The sequence below is a fragment of the Salmo salar genome, chromosome ssa24, assembly GCF_905237065.1.
Source record: "Salmo salar chromosome ssa24, Ssal_v3.1, whole genome shotgun sequence".
Classification (NCBI taxonomy): domain Eukaryota; kingdom Metazoa; phylum Chordata; class Actinopteri; order Salmoniformes; family Salmonidae; genus Salmo; species Salmo salar.
In genome coordinates this window covers 40,954,839-40,975,286 of record NC_059465.1, presented here as the reverse complement: position 1 = coordinate 40,975,286, position 20,448 = coordinate 40,954,839, and the positions used below count along the sequence as shown (strand labels likewise).

At 43.5% G+C, this 20,448-nt stretch overlaps 1 protein-coding gene across 1 annotated transcript in view; it reads left to right on the top strand.

Annotated features, from left to right (window-relative positions):
- Window positions 1-20,448, top strand: part of LOC106585897 (probable phospholipid-transporting ATPase IM) — a 57,355-nt gene that overhangs the window by 23,914 nt on the left and 12,993 nt on the right. The window contains exons 6-17 of the mRNA XM_014172622.2: window positions 8,379-8,440; window positions 8,931-9,003; window positions 9,222-9,292; window positions 10,523-10,605; window positions 11,004-11,162; window positions 11,711-11,799; window positions 11,969-12,162; window positions 12,464-12,672; window positions 15,732-15,775; window positions 16,334-16,499; window positions 19,546-19,734; window positions 19,955-20,070. Coding sequence (XP_014028097.1) covers window positions 8,379-8,440; window positions 8,931-9,003; window positions 9,222-9,292; window positions 10,523-10,605; window positions 11,004-11,162; window positions 11,711-11,799; window positions 11,969-12,162; window positions 12,464-12,672; window positions 15,732-15,775; window positions 16,334-16,499; window positions 19,546-19,734; window positions 19,955-20,070 — 1,455 coding nt within the window. The remainder of the gene's footprint in view (window positions 1-8,378; window positions 8,441-8,930; window positions 9,004-9,221; window positions 9,293-10,522; window positions 10,606-11,003; window positions 11,163-11,710; window positions 11,800-11,968; window positions 12,163-12,463; window positions 12,673-15,731; window positions 15,776-16,333; window positions 16,500-19,545; window positions 19,735-19,954; window positions 20,071-20,448) is intronic.

The window sequence follows — 20,448 nt, the reverse complement described above, 5'->3', positions numbered from 1 at the left end:
AGCTCTGTCAGAGTGACCATCGGGTTCTTGGTCCCCTCCCTGACCAAGGCCCTACTCCCCCGATTGCTCAGTTTGGTCGGGTGGCCAGTTCTAGGAAGAGTCTTGGTGGTTACAAACTTCTTCCATTTAAGAATGATGGAGGCCACTGTGTTTTTAGGGACCTTCAATGCTGCATATTATTTTTCTTAGCCTTCCCATATCTTCCCAGAAATGTGGGAAAAAGGAAGGGGTCTGAATACTCCGAATGCACTGTATACATTTCCCCTTCTCTGTAATGATTTGTTCACCTTTGACCATCTGACCCATCTGACCTTTAACCTTATTGTCTGAGTTGATCCCTGGTTAGGGAGGTTTTGACCTCTCAACAGGTGTTAGTGGTGCAGACAGATCCATGCTGACATTATCCCGTTTTATTGGCGACACCTCTAGGTACCAAGGTTATTATAGTAAACTAAAACGGAAAGTTAAACTAATCAGGGAAAAATATTTTGTAAACTGAAATAAAATGATTATCAAACCCGTTTGAAAAACCTTACAAGGTATTTTACATATCAGCTAACCACTTCATATAGTATAGCAGTCAGACTGCACACTCGATGACATGGCACGCAACCTTTGGTTGATTTGTCATTAGTAAATCAGATCTAAAACATAACTGGAACTAAACAGAATTTTTAAAAAGTCCCAGAAGTAAAACCTAATATTAAAACACAACACTATAATAACCTTGCTAGGTACACACACTCACATCACCTAACCCTTCTAAAACATCACCTAACACTTCTAGAACATCACCTAGCACTTCTAGAACATCACCTAACCCTTCTAAAACATCACCTAGCACTTCTAGAACATCACCTAGCACTTCTAGAACATCACCTAGCACTTCTAAAACATCACCTAGCACTTCTAAAACATCACCTAGCACTTCTAGAACATCACCTAGCACTTCTAGAACATCACCTAACCCTTCTAAAACATCACCTAGCACTTCTAGAACATCACCTAACCCTTCTAAAACATCACCTAGCACTTCTAGAACATCACCTAACCCTTCTAAAACATCACCTAGCACTTCTAGAACATCACCTAACCCTTCTAAAACATCACCTAGCACTTCTAGAACATCACCTAGCACTTCTAGAACATCACCTAACCCTTCTAATACATCACCTAGCACTTCTAGAACATCACCTAGCACTTCTAGAACATCACCTAACCCTTCTAATACATCACCTAGCACTTCTAGAACATCACCCAACCCTTCTAAAACATCACCTAGCACTTCTAGAACATCACCTAGCACTTCTAGAACATCACCTAACCCTTCTAAAACATCACCTAGCACTTCTAGAACATCACCTAGCACTTCTAGAACATCACCTAACCCTTCTAATACATCACCGAACACTTCTAGAACATCACCTAGCACTTCTAGAACATCACCTAACATTTCTAGAACATCACCTAGCACTTCTAGAACATCACCTAGCACTTCTAGAACATCACCCAACCCTTCTAATACATCACCTAGCACTTCTAGAACATCACCTAGCACTTCTAGAACATCACCTAACACTTCTAGAACATCACCTACACTTCTAGAACATCACCTAGCACTTCTAGAACATCACCTAGCACTTCTAAAACATCACCTAACCCTTCTAAAACATCACCTAGCACTTCTAGAACATCACCTAGCACTTCTAGAACATCACCTAGCACTTCTAAAACATCACCTAACACTTCTAGAACATCACCTAGCACTTCTAGAACATCACCTAGCATTTATAGAACATCACCTAGCACTTCTAGAACATCACCTAGCACTTCTAGAACATCACCTAATCCTTCTAAAACATCACCTAGCACTTCTAGAACATCACCTAGCACTTCTAAAACATCACCTAGCACTTCTAGAACATCATCTAACACTTCTAGAACATCACCTAGCACTTCTAGAATATCATCTAACACTTCTAGAACATCACCTAGCACTTCTAGAATATCACCTAACCCTTCTAGAACATCACCTAGCACTTCTAGAATATCACCTAACCCTTCTAAAACATCACCTAGCACTTCTAGAACATCACCTAGCACTTCTAGAACATCACCCAACTCTTCTAAAACATCACCTAGCACTTCTAGAACATCACCTAACCCTTCTAAAACATCACCTAACATTTCTAGAACATCCCTGAATTATGAAATTAATCCCAGACATTGTCTGTGTTCACCTGACTGTTTTTCCAGGGTTAGTAAATGGAGTGGTGGTCAGGCAGTAATAGCAGAGGAGTGTATTGTGTTGGTGTTGACGTAGTAGAGATGTGTATTGTGTTGTGGTAGTAGAGGAGAATATTGTGTTGTGGTAGTAGAGGAGAATATTGTGTTGTGGTAGTAGAGGAGAGTATTGTGTTGTGGTAGTAGAGGAGAGTATTGTGTTGTGGTAGTAGAGGAGTGTATTGTGTTTTGGTAGTAGAGGAGAGTACTGTGTTGATGGTAGTAGAGGAGTGTAATGTGTTGTGGTAGTAGAGGAGAGTATTGTGGTAGTAGAGGAGAATATTGTGTTGTGGTAGTAGAGGAGAGTATTGTGTTGTGGTAGTAGAGGAGAGTATTGTGCTGTGGTAGTAGAGGAGAGTATTGTGGTAGTAGAGGAGAGTATTGTGGTAGTAGAGGAGAGTATTCTGTTGTGGTAGTCGAGGAGAGTATTGTGTTGATATTACTGCACTATGTGGATATTAATGCTCTATGTGGGTATTACTGCACTATGTGGATATTAATGCTCTATGTGGGTATTACTGCACTATGTGGGTATTACTGCTCTATGTGGGTATTACTGCACTATGTGGATATTAATGCTCTATGTGGGTATTACTGCACTATGTGGATATTAATGCTCTATGTGGGTATTACTGCACTATGTGGAAATTACTGCACTATGTGGGTATTACTGCACTATGTGGGTATTACTGCACTATGTGGATATTACTGCACTATGTGGATATTACTGCACTATGTGGGTATTACTGCACTATGTGGGTATTACTGCACTATGTGGGTATTACTGCACTATGTGGGTATTACTGCACTATGTGGGTATTACTGCACTATGTGGGTATTACTGCACTATGTGGGTATTACTGCACGATGTGGGTATTACTGCACTATGTGGAGTAATACGTCATTCCAGAACATCCCAAACATGGTCAAAAGGTGACATGTCTGTCGAGTAAGCAGGCCATGGAAGAACTGGGACATTTTCAGCTTCCAGGAATTGTGTACCGATCCCTGTGACATGGGGCCATGCATTACCATGCTGCAACATGAGGTGATGGCGGTGGATGAATGACACGACAATGGGTCTAAGGATCTCATCACGGTATCTCTGTGCAGTCAAACTGCCATCGATAAAATGCAATTGTGTTTGTTGTCAGTAGTGTATGCCTGCCTATAACACAACCCCACCAACATCGTGAGGCACTCTGTTCACAACGTTGACAAATCAGCAAACTGCTCGCCCACACGACGCCATACCCACTGTCTGCCATCTGCCCGGTACAGTTGAAACTGGGATTCATCCGTGAAGAGCACACTTCTCCAGCTTGCCAGCGGCCATCGAAGGTGAGCATTTGCCCACTGATGTCGGTAAGACGCCGAACTGCAGTCAGGTTAAAATCCTGGTGAGGACGATGAGATTAGATCCGTGCTCATCGTCCACACCAGGATTTTGACCTGACTGCAGTCCCGCGTCGTTACCGACTTCAGTGGGCAAATGCTCACCTTGATGGCCGCTGGCAAGCTGGAGAAGTGTGCTCTTCACGGATGAACACAGATGAGCTTCCGTGAGACGGTTTCTTTTATTTTTATTTTATTTCACCTTTATTTAACCAGGTAGGCCAGTTGAGAATAAGTTCTCATTTACAACTGCAACCTGGCCAAGATAAAGCAAAGCAGTGCGACAAAAATGACAACACAGAGTTACACATAAACAAACATACAGTCAATAACACAATAGAAAAATCTATGTACAGTGTGTGCAAATGTAGAAGAGTAGGGAGGTAAGGCAATAAATAGGCCATAGAGGCTAAATAATACAAATTTAGCATTAACACTGGAGTAATAGATGTGCAGATGATGATGTGCAAGTAGAGATACTGGGGTGCAAAATAACAAAAAGATAACTATGGGCCCTAGGGATGAGCCCTATGGCTCCCTAGGCCTTCCCTGTGGCTCAGTTGGTGTGTGCAACGCCAGGGTTGTGGGTTCGTATTCCCACGGGGGGCCAGTACAAAACAAAAAAAAAATGCATGAAATGAAAATTAAATGCATTCACTACTGTAAGTCGCTCTGGATAAGAGCGTCTGCTAAATGACTAAAATGTAAAATGTAAAAATGTAGTTGGGTGTGCTATTTACAGATTGGCTGTGTACAGGTACAGTGATCGGTAAACTGCTCTGACAGCTGGTGCTTAATATTAGAGAGGGAGATATAAGTCTCCAGCTTCGGTGATTTTTGCAATTCATTCCAGTCATTGGCAGCAGAGAACTGGAAGGAAAGGCAGCCAAAGGAGGAATTGGCTTTGGGGATGACCAGTGAAATATACCTGCTGGAGCGCGTGCTACGGGTGGGTGTTGCTATGGTGACCAGTGAGCTGAAATAAGGTGGAGCTTTACCTAGCAAAGACTTATAGATGACCTGGAGCCAGTGGGTTTGGCGACGAATATGTAGCGAGGGCCAGCCAACGAGAGCATACAGGTCGCAGTGGTGGGTAGTATATGGGAATCTGGTGACAAAACGGATGGCACTGTGATAGACTACATCCAGTTTGCTGAGTAGAGTGTTAGAGGCTATTTTGTAAATGACACCGCCGAAGTCAAGGATCGGTAGGATAGTCAGTTTTACGAGGGTATGTTTGGCAGCATGCGTGAAGGAGGCTTTGTTGCGAAATAGGAAGCCGATTCTAGATTTCATTTTGGATTGGAGATGCTTAATGTGAGTTTGGAAGGAGAGTTTACAGTCTAACCAGACACCTAGGTATTTGTAGTTGTCCAAATATTCTAAGTCAGAACCGTCCAGAGTAGTGATGCTAGTCAGGGCGGGTGCGGGCAGCAATCGGTTGAAGAACATTAATTTAGTTTCACTAGCATTTAAAAAACAGTTGGAGGCCACAGAAGGAGTGTTTTATGGCATTGAAACTTGTTTGGTGGTTTGTTAACACAGTGTCCATATGAGGGCCAGATGTATACAGAATGGTGTCATCTGCGTAGAGGTGGATCAGAGAATCACCAGCAGCAAGAGCGACATCATTGATATATACAGAGAAAAGAGTCGGCCAGAGAATTGAACCATGTGGCACCGCCATAGAGACTGTCAGAGGTCCGGACAACAGGCCCTCCGATTTGACACACTGAACTCTATCTGAGAAGTAATTGGTGAACCAGGCGAGGCAGTCATTGACAGTGACAGTTTGTGCAGAAATTCTTTGGTTGTGCAAACCCACAGTTTCATCAGCTGTCCGGGTGGCTGGTCGCAGACAATCCTGGAGGTAAAGAAGTCGGATGTGGATGTCCTGGCCTGGTGAGGTTACACGTTGTGAGGCCGGTTGGACGTTCTGCCAAATTCTCTCAAATTACGTCTGAGGTGGCTTATGGTAGAGAAATTAACATTCAATTCTGTGGTTGAGATGCTTTCTGGATTCATCGTGCTGTCAACTTCCTAGGGTCCTGCTGCTCCACGGCCACATTGTCAGATTTGCTGAAGTGCAAAATATTCTGCTTCCCTCATCAGTGGCTCCATCTCTGTTGAGCAAAGTGCCATGGACACACTTGGGTCCATCAGTCAAGGTGCTGCAGTGGTTGGAACGAAGTTGGCTTCCAGAGGAGTCCGTATGCATGTGAAGCCCTCATGCAGTGACTTCAGGAGGACCTGTGCAAACTGTTTTGCAACAGTATTTGACTCCAAGTGTGTCTCAGCGACTGGCTGTCAGTTTGAAGTTGGTCAGTTTGGATTACGAACGGCTCCAGCATTTTCACAAGCTGCTCTAGCTCGGCCCGGTCACACTCCAAGCTTGCCCTCTGATTTCATCCCTGTTAGCTAGTGATAGTGAAGGGCAAGAAGATAGGCCTATTTGAAACATCGCAATCTACTGGCAGCATTTACCTGCAAGATTCATGTGCCAGTGGCATACCACCCACTGCTGGCTTGCCTCTGAAGCTAAGCAAGGTTGTCCCTGGTAGACCCTGAATGGGAGACTAGATGCTGCTGGAAGTGGTGGTTGAGGGCCAGTAGGAGGCGCTCTTTCCTCTTGTCTAGAAAAATATTATAATGTCCCAGAGCAGTGATTGGGGACGTTGCCCTGTGAAAGGTGCCATCTTTCAAATGGGAAGTTAAACAGTGTCCTGACGAGTATGGGTGTTAACTCCAGTGTCCTGGCTAAATTCCCAATCTGGTCCTCATACCATCATGACCACCTAATCATCCCCAGCTTCCAATTGGCTCATTCATCCCCCTCCTCTCCCCTGTAACTATTCCCTAGGTTGTTGCTGTAAATGAGGATGTGTCTTCAGTCAACTTACTTGGTAAAATAAGGGTTACTAAAATAAATCTATCAATTCAGAAGCTCAAAAACCCCATCAGAAGAAAAAAATAATATTTGATTTTAGCTCAAAGTTTAGAAGAAAAAAAATACAATTAAACATAAAGTTATGTTTTTTATTTTATTTGTGTTTGTTTTGCAGTCAAAGATAATAGTTTCAGTATCGTTTTAGTTTTTCAAATATTTTTCATTGTCATTTTTATTTCAGTTTCAAATTTTAGTTTTTATTTTAGTTTCAGTTTTTGTTTACTTTAATAACCTTCATGGACTGTACACAGATTTAGTCATTATTTTAGCTGACGAGGAGAATATCAGAAACATAATTGAGTAACAACTCAGATTCCCTCTCTGCTCTCACTTCCCCTCAGGCATTACTGTACATGCTAACTAGACTGGGCGCGTCAGTGTGTACACCATTGCACGCGTGTTGATTTTGTATATCCACACCAGACGCAATCCGGACACGCAGGTTGAAATATCAAAACGAACTCTGAACCAACTATATTCATTTGGGGACAGGTCGAAACACATGAAACATTCATGGCCATTTAGCTTGCAGTTTCTAGCTAATTTGTCCTGGGATATAAACATTGGGTTGTTATTTTACCTGAAATGCACAAAGTCCTTTTTTCTGGATATTTGTAGAATTTTGACGTATTTTGAGTCACACAAAATTGTGTGTTCTCTACTCTGATAATTAATCCAAAGATAAAATGGGAAACCTAGTTAGTTTCTAGTAAAAAATTAAAAAGCTCTCCTCTTTCAGTCTTCTTCTTCTGTGGACTTTATATGGCGCTTGGCAACCAACTTTAAGGTGCATTATCACCACCAACTGGACTGGAGTGTGGACCTCAGTTCATCTTTTAATCATCCACGTGGGTATATGCTCCTAAAAACCAATGAGGAGATGGGAGAGGCGGGACTTGCAGCGCGTGACGCGACAAAAATAGAACCAGTTCTATTTTAGCGTCAGGTTACGCAGATGCTTGTTGACGTGCGCGAGCATTATGAATGAAATGATTGAGTGACATGTAATTGTAAATGTATTTTTGAATGCTGGCGCACGTAACACGAGCAGATTGGTCAACATGTTAGATGATCTACCCTAACATTGACAAATCATTCTGACGTGTTTTCAGATGTGCTGTTGTTATGTTGTTCAAGCAGGAATCTAGATTCAAAACTAAAACTATATAAGGAAAATGATTTCACAATTCCAGCGTAAACAAACATGTACTACTATTATTGTCTGTTATTGAGTGGATTGGCAACCTGATTCTGTAGCATTCTGGGAAACGTTATGTAATTCTGTTACACGTTAACCTCAGTAACAAAGCAAGGGTCTGTTTGTTAGGTCGGGTGGCGACACTGCTTGCATCCCAAACTGCACCCTGTTCCCTATGTAGCGGACTACTTTTGACCTTGGCCCATAGACTCTGGTCAAAAGGTAGTGCAATACGGTGCCATTTGGGATGTAGTCAGTGACCTTTCTGTCTTCATGCTCATGGGCCACCATCCCATTGGTTGCTTTAGTGAGGTCATATTGTTTGGCTTGTCATAATTGGCTCTTGTTGAGGAGATGTTGACCATCTTTAGTGACACGGTGGCGGTGGGCAGTCATTTTGCTGGGTGGTCTTGTGAGACTCCAGACCCACTGACCTTTAAGCCAGAGAAAGATGTTTCTGATGGACAGAAGCCTTTGTAATGATTTAAGTGGAATGGAATACCCTCCATTCACAAGACTAGTCTAATGTTATTATAATCATGTCTGTCCTACTAGAACCGCCACAGGAGTGACAACCAGGTGAACAACCGGAAGGTCACAGTGCTCATCGATGGAGAGTAAGTCCATGAGATCTACTATTGGTTTCTAACAGTACATAATGAACACAACTCATAATGGCACACTGGTTGTGTGTGTGGTCACAGATTGTTTGCCCCTTCCTGCTCCCTGTCCCCAACCTGCTCCCTCCACTGTCCTCCACCAAAATCCATTTCCACAGCAAATGTGTGAGTGCCTCAGGCAGGGACAGTTGGGCAACATGCCCTCTTTTCAGGAGGGCAACAGGAAGCAGCTCCAGGCAACAGGAAGTGCTTGTTTTCTTCCTGTTGATCTTTCTCCTAACTTACAGACAGTCACAGACAGGAAAGGAAAATAGGCTGAACACAGATTTGACCCCTCCATACATTTTCTTCCTGATCCTAAAAAATAGAGGGAGGATGTCTACTGTCTTGAAAAATGTGAAACTTGAAATACTCTTCTTTTCTACCCCTCTTTCTCTCCCTCCCCTCCCCCACCCCACCCACTATCTCTCTCTCTCTCTCTCTCTAGACTACGGAGTGAAAAATGGATGGATGTTCATGTGGGTGACATCATCAAACTTGGAAACAACCAGTTTGTTACGGTGAGAACAGAACACTGAACCAGCCTTACTGTGTGTTCATTACAACATACCGTTTCACGTCTAAAACATCCAGTACCTCATTGTTAGTCTTTTTCAGCTGCTATGATTCTGGCATAAGAGACCATCGTGATAGACTGGGTGTGAAACAGGTGCATATATTAGATGTCTTTAATAGTCAGTGAATCTGACTATGTGAATCTCTCCCTCTGTGATTTCAGGCAGACCTGCTGCTGCTCTCTAGTAGTGAACCTCTCAACTTGGTCTACATCGAGACTGCTGAACTGGATGGGTAAGTGTGTGTGCGTGTCTGTGTGTCGGTTTGTTTGTTCATCTACTGTACAAAGCCTGTGTCTATTTCATACCCATGTCTCTCCTGCTCCTATCGTCCTCTCCTCCTCCTCCTATCGTCCTCTTCTCCCCATTTCCTCTCCTCCTCCTCCTATCGTCCTCTTCTCCCTATCTTCCTCGTCTCCTCCTCTCCTCCTCCTCTCCAGCAAGTGAAATTAGGAGGCTACAGATTGCACAGAACAAAGCAGCAAGGATTGTTTTAAGGTGGAGATATGGTTATTCTATTGTAGTCATGCACAATGCTCTTGGTTGGTCATTAATCAACAAGATAATTGAAAAAAACATGCTTATTTTATTTCATAATATACACCATTTAAAACGGCCAAACTCTATTCACAACAGTATTCAGTTGGTAAGGGACAGACATTCAGTAAATACTAGGAATAGATTGTCCACCATCTATGTGTTATCCAGACAGAAAAGAGAAATAGGCTAAAGAACATTTTGATTCAGAGCAATAATGTAAGGGGTGTTTAACTGGCGGCAGAGAAGTCAGACGCAGGAGAGAAATAACTGTGTTTCCAACGGCGCAGTTTATTACAAAAAACCCACCGGAAAACATAATAATAAAAATCAATGGGTAAACATAACCCGACGCACACCAGTACAGACGTACACAAACACTTACAATAAACAATCACCGACAAGGACATGAGGGGAAACAGAGGGTTAAATACACAACATGTAATTGATGGGATTGGAACCAGTTGTGAAGGAAGACAAGACAAAACCAATGGAAAATGAAAAATGGATCAATGATGGCTAGAAGGTCGGTGACGTCGACCGCTGAACACCGCCCGAAACAAGGGACCGACTTCGGCGGAAGTCGTGACAAATAAAAAAAATGAATAATTTATCTGAGCAAACCAGAAACCTTTCAATATATAAATTCAAACAGTACTTTAGAACTGTTTAAAAATAATAAATGGGAAGGTTGTGCTGGACTAATTGTAGATAAAGGAATCAATCTATAATTTCAGACTGTTAGAGTATTTATCTGGTCAATATGTCAGTGTATTATGTTTGTTTGTAACAGTGTGTTATATGGGAAAATGTGATCAAAATGATAAATTGTATTTTAATGTTTAAAGAACTCTTGCAAGATTAGTCCAAATGAGGACTAAAATAGATCCTAATCAAATCAAATCTCCCTCTCCTCTCCTCCTCTCAGTGAGACTAATTTGAAAGTGAAGCAAGCTGTGACGGTCACAGGAGATATGGGGGACAACATCCATAACCTGGCCTCCTTCAATGGTGAGTCTCCCACAGGGAGGTGGTTATCCACTACATAGTTCTAATAAAGGTATACAGCTAATTGCCAGTTGAAAACATATATAGTTATGAACAACTAACCCGCACATTGACTCGGTACCGGTACCCCCTGTATATAGCCTCGTTGTTGTTATTCTTATTGTGTTACTTTTTATTATCACTTTTTATTTTAGTCTACTTGGTAAATATTTTCTTTACTCTTCTTGAACTGCACTGTTGGTTAAGGGCTTGTAAGTAAGCGAATACACTTGTTGTATTCGGCGCATGTGAGAAATAAAGTTTGTTTTGAACTAGCTTGTAGATTAGGATGTTTAATCCTTATGATGGCCCACTCTCCTCTCCTACCTGACAAACCTGCGTCTCCTCCCTACTCTCTGAAGGCGAGGTGAGCTGTGAGCCACCCAACAACCGCCTGGACCGTTTCACAGGAACTCTGACTAACGCCGGTCAGAAATACTCTCTGGACAATGACAAGATCCTGCTGAGGGGCTGCACCCTCAGGAACACAGAGTGGTGTTTTGGACTGGTGCTGTTCGGAGGTGAGAGGGTAAAGGTCAGGACTGGTGCCCTTCAGAGGTGAGAGGGTAAAGTTCAGGACTGGTGCCCTTCAGAGGTGAGAGGGTAGTGGTCAGGACTGGTGCCCTTCAGAGATGAGAGGGACTGGTGCTGTTCGGAGGTGAGAGGGTAAAGGTTAGGACTGGTGCTGTTCGGAGGTGAAAGGGTAAAGGTCAGGACTGATGCTGTTCGGAGGTGAGAGGGTAAAGGTCAGGACTGATGCTGTTCGGAGGTGAGATTTGAGAAGTTAGAGATGAGAGGTCAGGACTGGTGCTGTTCGGAGGTAAGAGGTCAAAGAATAGAGGTCAGGACTGGTGCTGGTTCACAGGTCAGTTAGACTCAGCACGCCCTCTGCTGGCCAGTATAGATAATAAACCTCAACTACGAATACCTAACCCTGACTGACCAAATATAAATATTTATTCTGTTATAATCTTCATGATTAGAAACTCTTCAAAAGGAAAGGAAATTATCTCTAAATTGTCACATGTAGCCCCTTAAATACTAACCCTGTGATCCTTTTGTGGACCAGGTCCAGAGACTAAGCTGATGCAGAACTGTGGGAAGACCACGTTCAAGAGGACCAGCATCGACCGCCTGATGAACGTGCTCGTCCTCTGTGTGAGTCCAGCAGTAACATGTCCTGTACTTACAGCTCCCTGCACTCACTTAAACACGGACTCATATGATTTAGCTTATACAGTACCAGTTTTCCATGTTTATATCAAACATGTGACATGTTTATGTCTCTGTACCCATCTGTTGACCTATGTACCCTGTCTGCCAGTAGATATTTGGCTTCCTGGCATTCATGTGCACCATCCTGGCCATTGGCAACAGGATCTGGGAGCAGCTCTGGGGGTCAGAGTTCACGGCCTTCCTGCCCAGACAGGGGGGAGTTGATGCCCCCTTCTCCGGCTTCCTCACCTTCTGGTCCTACGTCATAATCCTCAACACCGTCGTACCCATCTCCCTCTATGTCAGGTCTGTCTGTCTCACTGTTCATCAGGTCTGTCTGTCTCACTGTTCATCAGGTCTGTCTGTCTCACTCTACATCGTGTGTGTGTGTGTGTGTGTGTGTGTGTGTGTGTGTGTGTGTGTGTGTGTGTGTGTGTGTGTGTGTGTGTGTGTGTGTGTGTGTGTGTGTGTGTGTGTGTGAGAGAGAGAGAGTGCATCTGTTTTGCTGTGTAATTGCTTATTGGATTTATGCCTAATCGATATACCTTGCAGATACATTTCTGTTAAGGTTATGTGTAATGCCACTATCCCTGTGTGTGTGTTGTAGTGTGGAGGTCATCCGTCTGGGCAACAGTTTCTACATCGACTGGGACAGGAAGATGTACCATGCCCATAGTGACACCCCGGCCAAGGCCCGGACCACTACGCTGAACGAGGAGCTGGGTCAGATCAAATACATTTTCTCGGACAAGACCGGAACACTCACTCAGAACATCATGACATTCAACAAGTGTTCCATCAACGGGAAGAGCTACGGTGAGGTTCAGATGGTACATAGGGAGAGCTGCGGTGAGGTTCAGATGGTACATAGGGAGAGCTACGGTGAGGTTCAGATGGTACATTGGAAGAGCTACGGTGAGGTTCAGATGGTACATAGGGAGAGCTACGGTGAGGTTCAGATGGTACATAGGGAGAGCTACGGTGAGGTTCAGATGGTACATAGGAAGAGCTACGATGAGGTTCAGATGGTACATATGAAGAGCTACGGTGAGGTTCAGATGGTACATATGAAGAGCTACGGTGAGGTTCAGATGGTACATAGGGAGAGCTACGGTGAGGTTCAGATGGTACATAGGGAGAGCTATGGTGAGGTTCAGATGGTACATAGGAAGAGCTACGGTGAGGTTCAGATGGTACATAGGGAGAGCTACGGTGAGGTTCAGATGGTACATAGGAAGAGCTACGGTGAGGTTCAGATGGTACATAGGGAGAGCTACGGTGAGGTTCAGATGGTACATAGGGAGAGCTACGGTGAGGTTCAGATGGTACATAGGGAGAGCTACGGTGAGGTTCAGATGGTACATAGGAAGAGCTACGGTGAGGTTCAGATGGTACATAGGAAGAGTTACGGTGAGGTTCAGATGGTACATAGGAAGAGCTACGGTGAGGTTCAGATGGTACATAGGAAGAACTACAGTGAGGTTCAGATGCTACATAGGGAGAGCTACGGTGAGGTTCAGATGGTACATAGGGAGAGCTACGGTGAGGTTCATATGGTACATAGGAAGAACTACGGTGAGGTTCAGATGTTACATAGGGAGAGCTACGGTGAGGTTCAGATGGTACATAGGGAGAGCTACGGTGAGGTTCAGATGGTACATAAGGAGAGCTACAGTGAGGTTCATATGGTACATAGGGAGAGCTACGGTGAGGTTCAGATGGTACATAGGGAGAGCTACGGTGAGGTTCATATGGTACATAGGGAGAGCTACGGTGAGGTTCAGATGGTACATAAGGAGAGCTACGGTGAGGTTCAGATGGTACATAGGGAGAGCTACGGTGAGGTTCAGATGGTACATAGGAAGAGCTACGGTGAGGTACAGATGATACATAGGGAGAGCTACGGTGAGGTTCAGATGGTACATAGGGAGAGCTACGGTGAGGTTCAGATGGTACATAGGGAGAGCTACGGTGAGGTTCAGATGGTACATAGGGAGAGCTACGGTGATGTTCAGATAGTGCATAGGCAGGCAAGAAAGTGTGTATGGACAGACGCAGAAACACACGCACATTCATGTCACACACACACACACAGAAGAACCATCAATAAGCCAAGACCAGCTCTGTTAATCCCTACCATTGTGACAGTGAGTCGTCATAATGCTGCATCAAATGTACATTATCCTAGGGGCGTTGGCAGACACAATGTAAGTAACTTAATTGATTTCCCCTTAAATGCCCTGAATACCTTTGTTGATCCTTCAGCTATTGTATGCGGTAATCATGAGCCTATGAACCAGAGTTACACTTTTAGCACTGAGGCAGTGTGTACTCGTAGGAAGACCACTTTGTGCAGCTCACCCTGCACTATCAGCTCCAATATAAATAACATGAGCAAGTCTACATCTGATAAGTTTCCCAGTAAAGCATTAAAAACAAGCAAGCAACCCAGAAAATTGCTAAAAATAGCCCATATTAACATCTGCAGCCTGAGAAACAAGGTCCATGAAGTCAATAACTCGCTTGCAACAGATGACGTTCACATTCTGACTATCTCTGAAACTCACTTAGATAATACCTTTGATGATACAGTGGTCGCAGTACATGGTTATAACATCTACCGAAAAGACAGAAATGCTAATGGGGGAAGTGTTGCGGTCTATATTCAGAACCACATTCCTGTAAAGCTTAGAGATGATCTAATGTTAAATATTGTTCATCTGCCTCACCTAAAGCCCATTCTGGTGGGAAGCTGCTATAGACCACCAAGTGCTAACAGTCAGTATCTGGATAATATGTGTTAAAAGCTTGATAATGTATATGATATCAACAGAGAAGTATATTTTCTGGGTGACTTAAATATTGACTGGCTCTCATCAAGCTGCCCACTCAGGAAAAAAACTTCAAACTGTAACCAATGCCTGCAACAGCACAGGAATGAAATCATCAAGATGTATTGATCACATCTTTACTAATGCTGCAGAAATTTGCTTTAAAGCAGTATCCAAATCCATAGGATGTAATGATCACAATATAATAGCCATATCTAGGAAAACCAAAGTTCCAAAGGCTGGGCCTAATATAGTGTATAGGAGGTCATGCAAGAAGTTTTGTAGTAATTCCTGTTGATGATGTAAAGAATATTTGCTGGTCTGTGGTGTGTAATGAGGAGCAACCAGATGTTGCACTTGACACATTTATTAAATTGCTTATTCCAGTTACTAATAAGCACGCACCCATTAATAACTTCTCCGGGATCGGTGTCCCTTCCACGGGACTTTAAGCTTTGTATTTGGGAAAAATCATTCACTACACCCCTAAACCTCAACTACATCTCGTAATGAATAATGGGGAAATTGAGAAAGTTGAGGTGACTAAACAGAATGAGTAAAATGGTATCAAATACATGCCACCAGAGCTCTCTTCACAGTCCCTAAGTCCAGAACAGACTATGGGAGGCGCACAGTACTACATAGAGCCATGACTACATGGAACTCTATTCCACATCAAGTAACTGATTCAAGTAGTAGAATCAGATTCAAAAAGCAGGTTAAAATACTAACTTATGGAACAGCGGGGACTGTGAAGCAACACAAACATAGACACAGACATGCATACACACACATGATAACATACGCACTATACACACACGTACACATGGATTTTGTGTTGTGAATTCTGTAATGAATGTATTGTAATGTTTTTCAAATGTTGCCGAACTCCAGGAAGCATAACTGTTGCCTTGGCAGGAACTAATGAGGATCTGTAATAAACCCCAGGAAGCATAGCTGTTGCTTTGGCAAGAACTAATGAGGATCTGTAATAAATACAAATACAAATACATTAACTCATCCAATATCCATCTTTTTTTCCAGGGGAAGTATTTGGCTACACTGGCCAGAGACAGGAGATCAACGAGGTTAGTATTAGATTTATGAGTACTTACTGCTAGTACTTACTGCTAGTACTTACTGCTAGTATTTACTGCTAGTACTTACTGCTAGTACTTACTGCTAGTATTTACTGCTAGTATTTACTGCTAGTACTTACTGCTAGTATTTACTGCTAGTATTTACTGCTAGTATTTACTGCTAGTACTTACTGCTAGTATTTACTGCTAGTACTTACTGCTAGTATTTACTGCTAGTACTTACTGCTAGTACTTACTGCTAGTGTTTACTGCTAGTACTTACTGCTAGTACTTACTGCTAGTACTTACTGCTAGTACTTACTGCTAGTACTTACTGCTAGTATTTACTGCTAGTACTTACTGCTAGTACTTACTGCTAGTATTTACTGCTAGTACTTACTGCTAGTATTTACTGCTAGTATTTACTGCTAGTACTTACTGCTAGTACTTACTGCTAGTACTTACTTCTAGTACTTACTGCTAGTACTTACTGCTGGTCAAGAACATGAGTAGCACAAGGCTTTCTCTCTCTCTCTACTCTCTCTCTCTACACCCATTGTCCCCCAGAACACAGAGACAGTGGACTGGTCATTCAACCCTTTGGCTGATCATCACTTCTCCTTCCATGACCACTCCCTGGTGGAGGCTTTGAAGCTGGAGAGTCCTGAAGTCCAGTCCTTCTTCAGACTATTGGCCCTCTGTCACACTGTTATGGCTGAGGAGAAAATAGAAGGTGAGGAGCGAGAGGAGAGGGGAGAAAGAGAGAGACAGAGAGAGAGAGTTTGTGATAGCGGGATGCATGTGTTTGTTAATGAAACAATTTTGAGATGTTGAGATTGTGTGTGTCTGAAAGGGAAGACTGTGTGTTTATCCATATTCATGTATGTATGCAACAAAAAAAGCAGGAGAGGGAGCGAGAGAAAGAGAGAGAGATAGGCCTTTTCTTAATTGGATCTAAGATGGCGCTGACAGACATGGTGTCACGACTTCTGCCGAAGTCGATGCCCCTCCTTGTTCGGGTGGTGCTCGGCGGTCGACGTCACCGGTCTTCTAGTCATCATTGATCCATTTTTCATTTTCCATTGGTTTTGTCTGGTTTTACTACACACCTGATTTCAATCCCATTCATTACATGTTGTGTATTTAACCCTCTGTTTTCCGTCATGTTCTTGTCCGAGATTGTTTTGTTTGTTATCGGTTTCGTGTATTTTGTATTGGTGAGCTACGGGTATTTTTTACCCATGTTATTTTTTATATACGTTGGTTTTGGAGTTTGTTTGTTTATTCTTTATTAAATAACTCCAGTTATACCAAGTTGGTTTCTCCTGCGCCTGACTTCCTTGCCACCTACACACACGTCGATGACACATGGCAGCTCTGCTTCTAGCTTCTAAGCAATTTGGCAGTATTTCATTTTTTTGTGTGTTATTTCTTACATTATTAGCCAGAAAGTTTTGTTTTATTACAGCCCGAAATAACTTTTGGATATCAGTGACAGTAACTCACCAACATTACGACCAGAAATACGATTTTCCCAAATTGGATCCTTTGTTCGTACTCCCCAGTGCAATTTAACTTATTACAGAGGCTGCTACAAGACTCCGCCGGCAGATAAGAGGTATTCGGAGTGGACTTCTAGTCCGAATCAGGAAGCGTGCACACCATCCACGGCTTCCAAGTATTTTACTTGGTAATGTTCAGTCCTTGGACAATAAAGTTGATTGAGCTCAGGGCGAGGATCTCCTTCCAGAGAGACATCAGGGACTGTAACATACGCTGTTTCACGGAATCATGGCCCTCTCCGGATATACTGTCCCCATCCATACAGAGACAAAGTGGAGTCGCAATTCAACGGCTCAGACACGAGACGTATGTGGCAGGGTCTACAGACAATCACAGACTACAAAGGAAAAACCAGCCACGTCGCGGACACCAACGTCTTGCTCCCGAACAAGCTAAACACCTTCTTCGCCCGCTTTGAGCATAACACAGTGCCATCGACGCAGTCCGCTTCCAAGGACTGTGGGCTCTCCTTCACCGTGGCCGACATGAGTAAGACATTTAAGCGTGTTAACCCTAGCAAGGCTGCTGGCCCAGACGCTATCCCTAGCCGCATGCGCAGACCAGCTGGCTGGAGTGTTTACAGACATATTCAATCTCTCCCTATCTCAGTCTGCTGTCCCCACTTGCTTCAAGTTGTCCACCATTGTTCCTGTACCCAAGAAAGCAAAGGTAACTGAACAAAATGACTATCGCCCTATTGCACTCAACTGTCATCATGAAGTGATTTGAGAGGCTAGTTAAGGATCATATCAGCTCCACCTTAGCTGACACCCTAGACCCACTTTAATTTGCATACCGCCCAATAGATCCACAGATGATGCAATCGCCATTGCATCAGGGCCGCAGTGGAGAAGGTGAAAAGTTTTAAGTTCCTCGGCTTAGACATCACTGACAATCTGAAATGGTCCACCCACACAGACAGCGCCTCTTCAACCTTACGAGGCTTAAGAAATTTGGCTTGGCCCGTAAGACCCTCACAAACTTTTACAGATGCACAATTGAGAGCATCCTGTCAGCTGTATCACTGCCTGGTACTGCAACCGCACCGCCCTCAACCGCAAGGCTCTCCAGAGGGTGCTGCGGTCTGCCCAACGCATCCCAGAGGGCACACTGCCTGCCATCTTGGGCATCTACAGCACACGATGACACAGGAAGGCCAAAAAGATAATCAAGGACATCAACCACCCGAGCCACTACCTGTTCACCCCGCTATCATCCAGAAGGCCAGGTCAGTATAGTTGCATCAAAGCGGGGACCGAGAGACTGAAAAACAGCTTCTATCTCAAGGCCATCCGACTGTTAAATAGCCATCACTAGCCATCTACCACCTGGTTACTCAACACCGCACTTTAGAGGCTGCTGTCCTGTATACAAAGACATGGAATCACTGGTCACTTTAATAATGGAACACTAGCCACTTTTATAATGTTTACATACTGCTTTAATAATTTAATATGTATGTACTATATTCTATTCTACTGTATTTTAGTCAATGCCACTCTGACATTGTTCGTCCTAATATTTATATATTTCTTAATTCCATTCTTTTACTTTTAGATTTGTGATTTGTGTGTATTGTTGTGTATTGTTAGATACTACTGCAATGTTGGAGCTAGGAACACAAGCATTTCGTTACTCCTGCAATAACATTTGCTAAATATGTGTATGTAACCAATAAAAATGTATTTGATTTGGATTTTCTCCAACTCCTGCATCCTCTCTCGCCTCCTTTGGAAAAAGGTCAAAGGTAATCGAGGAGCGGCGGTGAGGAGAGGGAGATCGTGGACGAAAATGTGCTTGTATGAAACGATACAATCCTTCTCTACTCACGCATCATCAGGCACCTTTACAGGGGTGGATCCCAAATTAAATGTGTTACATGATGAAGTTAGTTGTTCAAGACATTTTATAGATAAGAAGATAAGTAACATTTTTGTTTTTAAATGTTTGCATGCTTTTCTCCTCTGACAAAACAAAAGCTGATTTCAAAATTCTTCCACTAAGGACCCAGGTATGATACACATGATCCTCAATGAAAAGTTGCTATCAAGGAGGGAAGAACACTGTTCCATTCGCCCACTAACAAATCGACATCTCCTCGAGCACTTGACCACTCATCGGTTTCTGGATCACAGAGCAGAGAGGATGTAGAGATAGAGAGAAAACGACACCCACTGACTCTAACAACAGGAAATGACTTCACTCCCTCTGTACAGGTGAGCTGCTGTACCAGGCCCAGTCCCCTGATGAAGGTGCCTTGGTAACCGCTGCACGCAATTTTGGCTTTGTGTTCCGCTCTCGCACGCCAGAGAGCGTCACCATCGTAGAGATGGGAGAACAACACAGTTACGAACTCCTCGCCATCCTTGACTTCAACAACGTCCGCAAGAGGATGTCCGTCATTGGTAAACACACCTCTGGAAACACGTATCATGGTAGATTTAAGTTCCTATCTGCTCATTGTAAGATGTCTATGCAAACATAATTCTTACTATAGTGTGTGTGTGTGTGTGTGTGTGTGTGTGTGTGTGTGTGTGTGTGTGTGTGTGTGTGTGTGTGTGTGTGTGTGTGTGTGTGTGTGTGTGTGTGTGTGTGTGTGTGTGTGTGTGTGTGTGTGTGTTACAGTGCGGAGTCCAGAGGGGAAGCTGTGTTTATACTGTAAAGGAGCAGACACCATGGTCTATGAGAGGCTGCACCAGTCCTGTACCAAGCTGATGGACGTCACCACTGAACACCTCAATGTAAGTGTGTGTGTGTCAGAGGAGGCTGGTTGGAGGAGCTATAAGAGGAAGTTGTAATAAACCGAATGGTATCAAACACATGGAAACATTGATTCTGTTCCAACCATTACATTGAGCCCGTCCTCTTATAGCACCTCCCACCAGCCTCCTCTGGTGTGTGTGTGTGCGTGTGCATCTGCGTGTGAGTGTGCGTGTGTGTCTGTGTAGGAGAGAGGGGGAGACAGAGAGGAAGAGCGAGAGAGAGGAAGAGGGAGAGAGAGAGAGTCTGAGTGTGTATTGCCTCTCTCTTCCTTCCTGTACTTCTGTGAAAGAGTGGCTCAAAATATAAACCATCCAAATCACGTTCCATAAAAATGATGTGTGTGTGTTCTGTCCCTA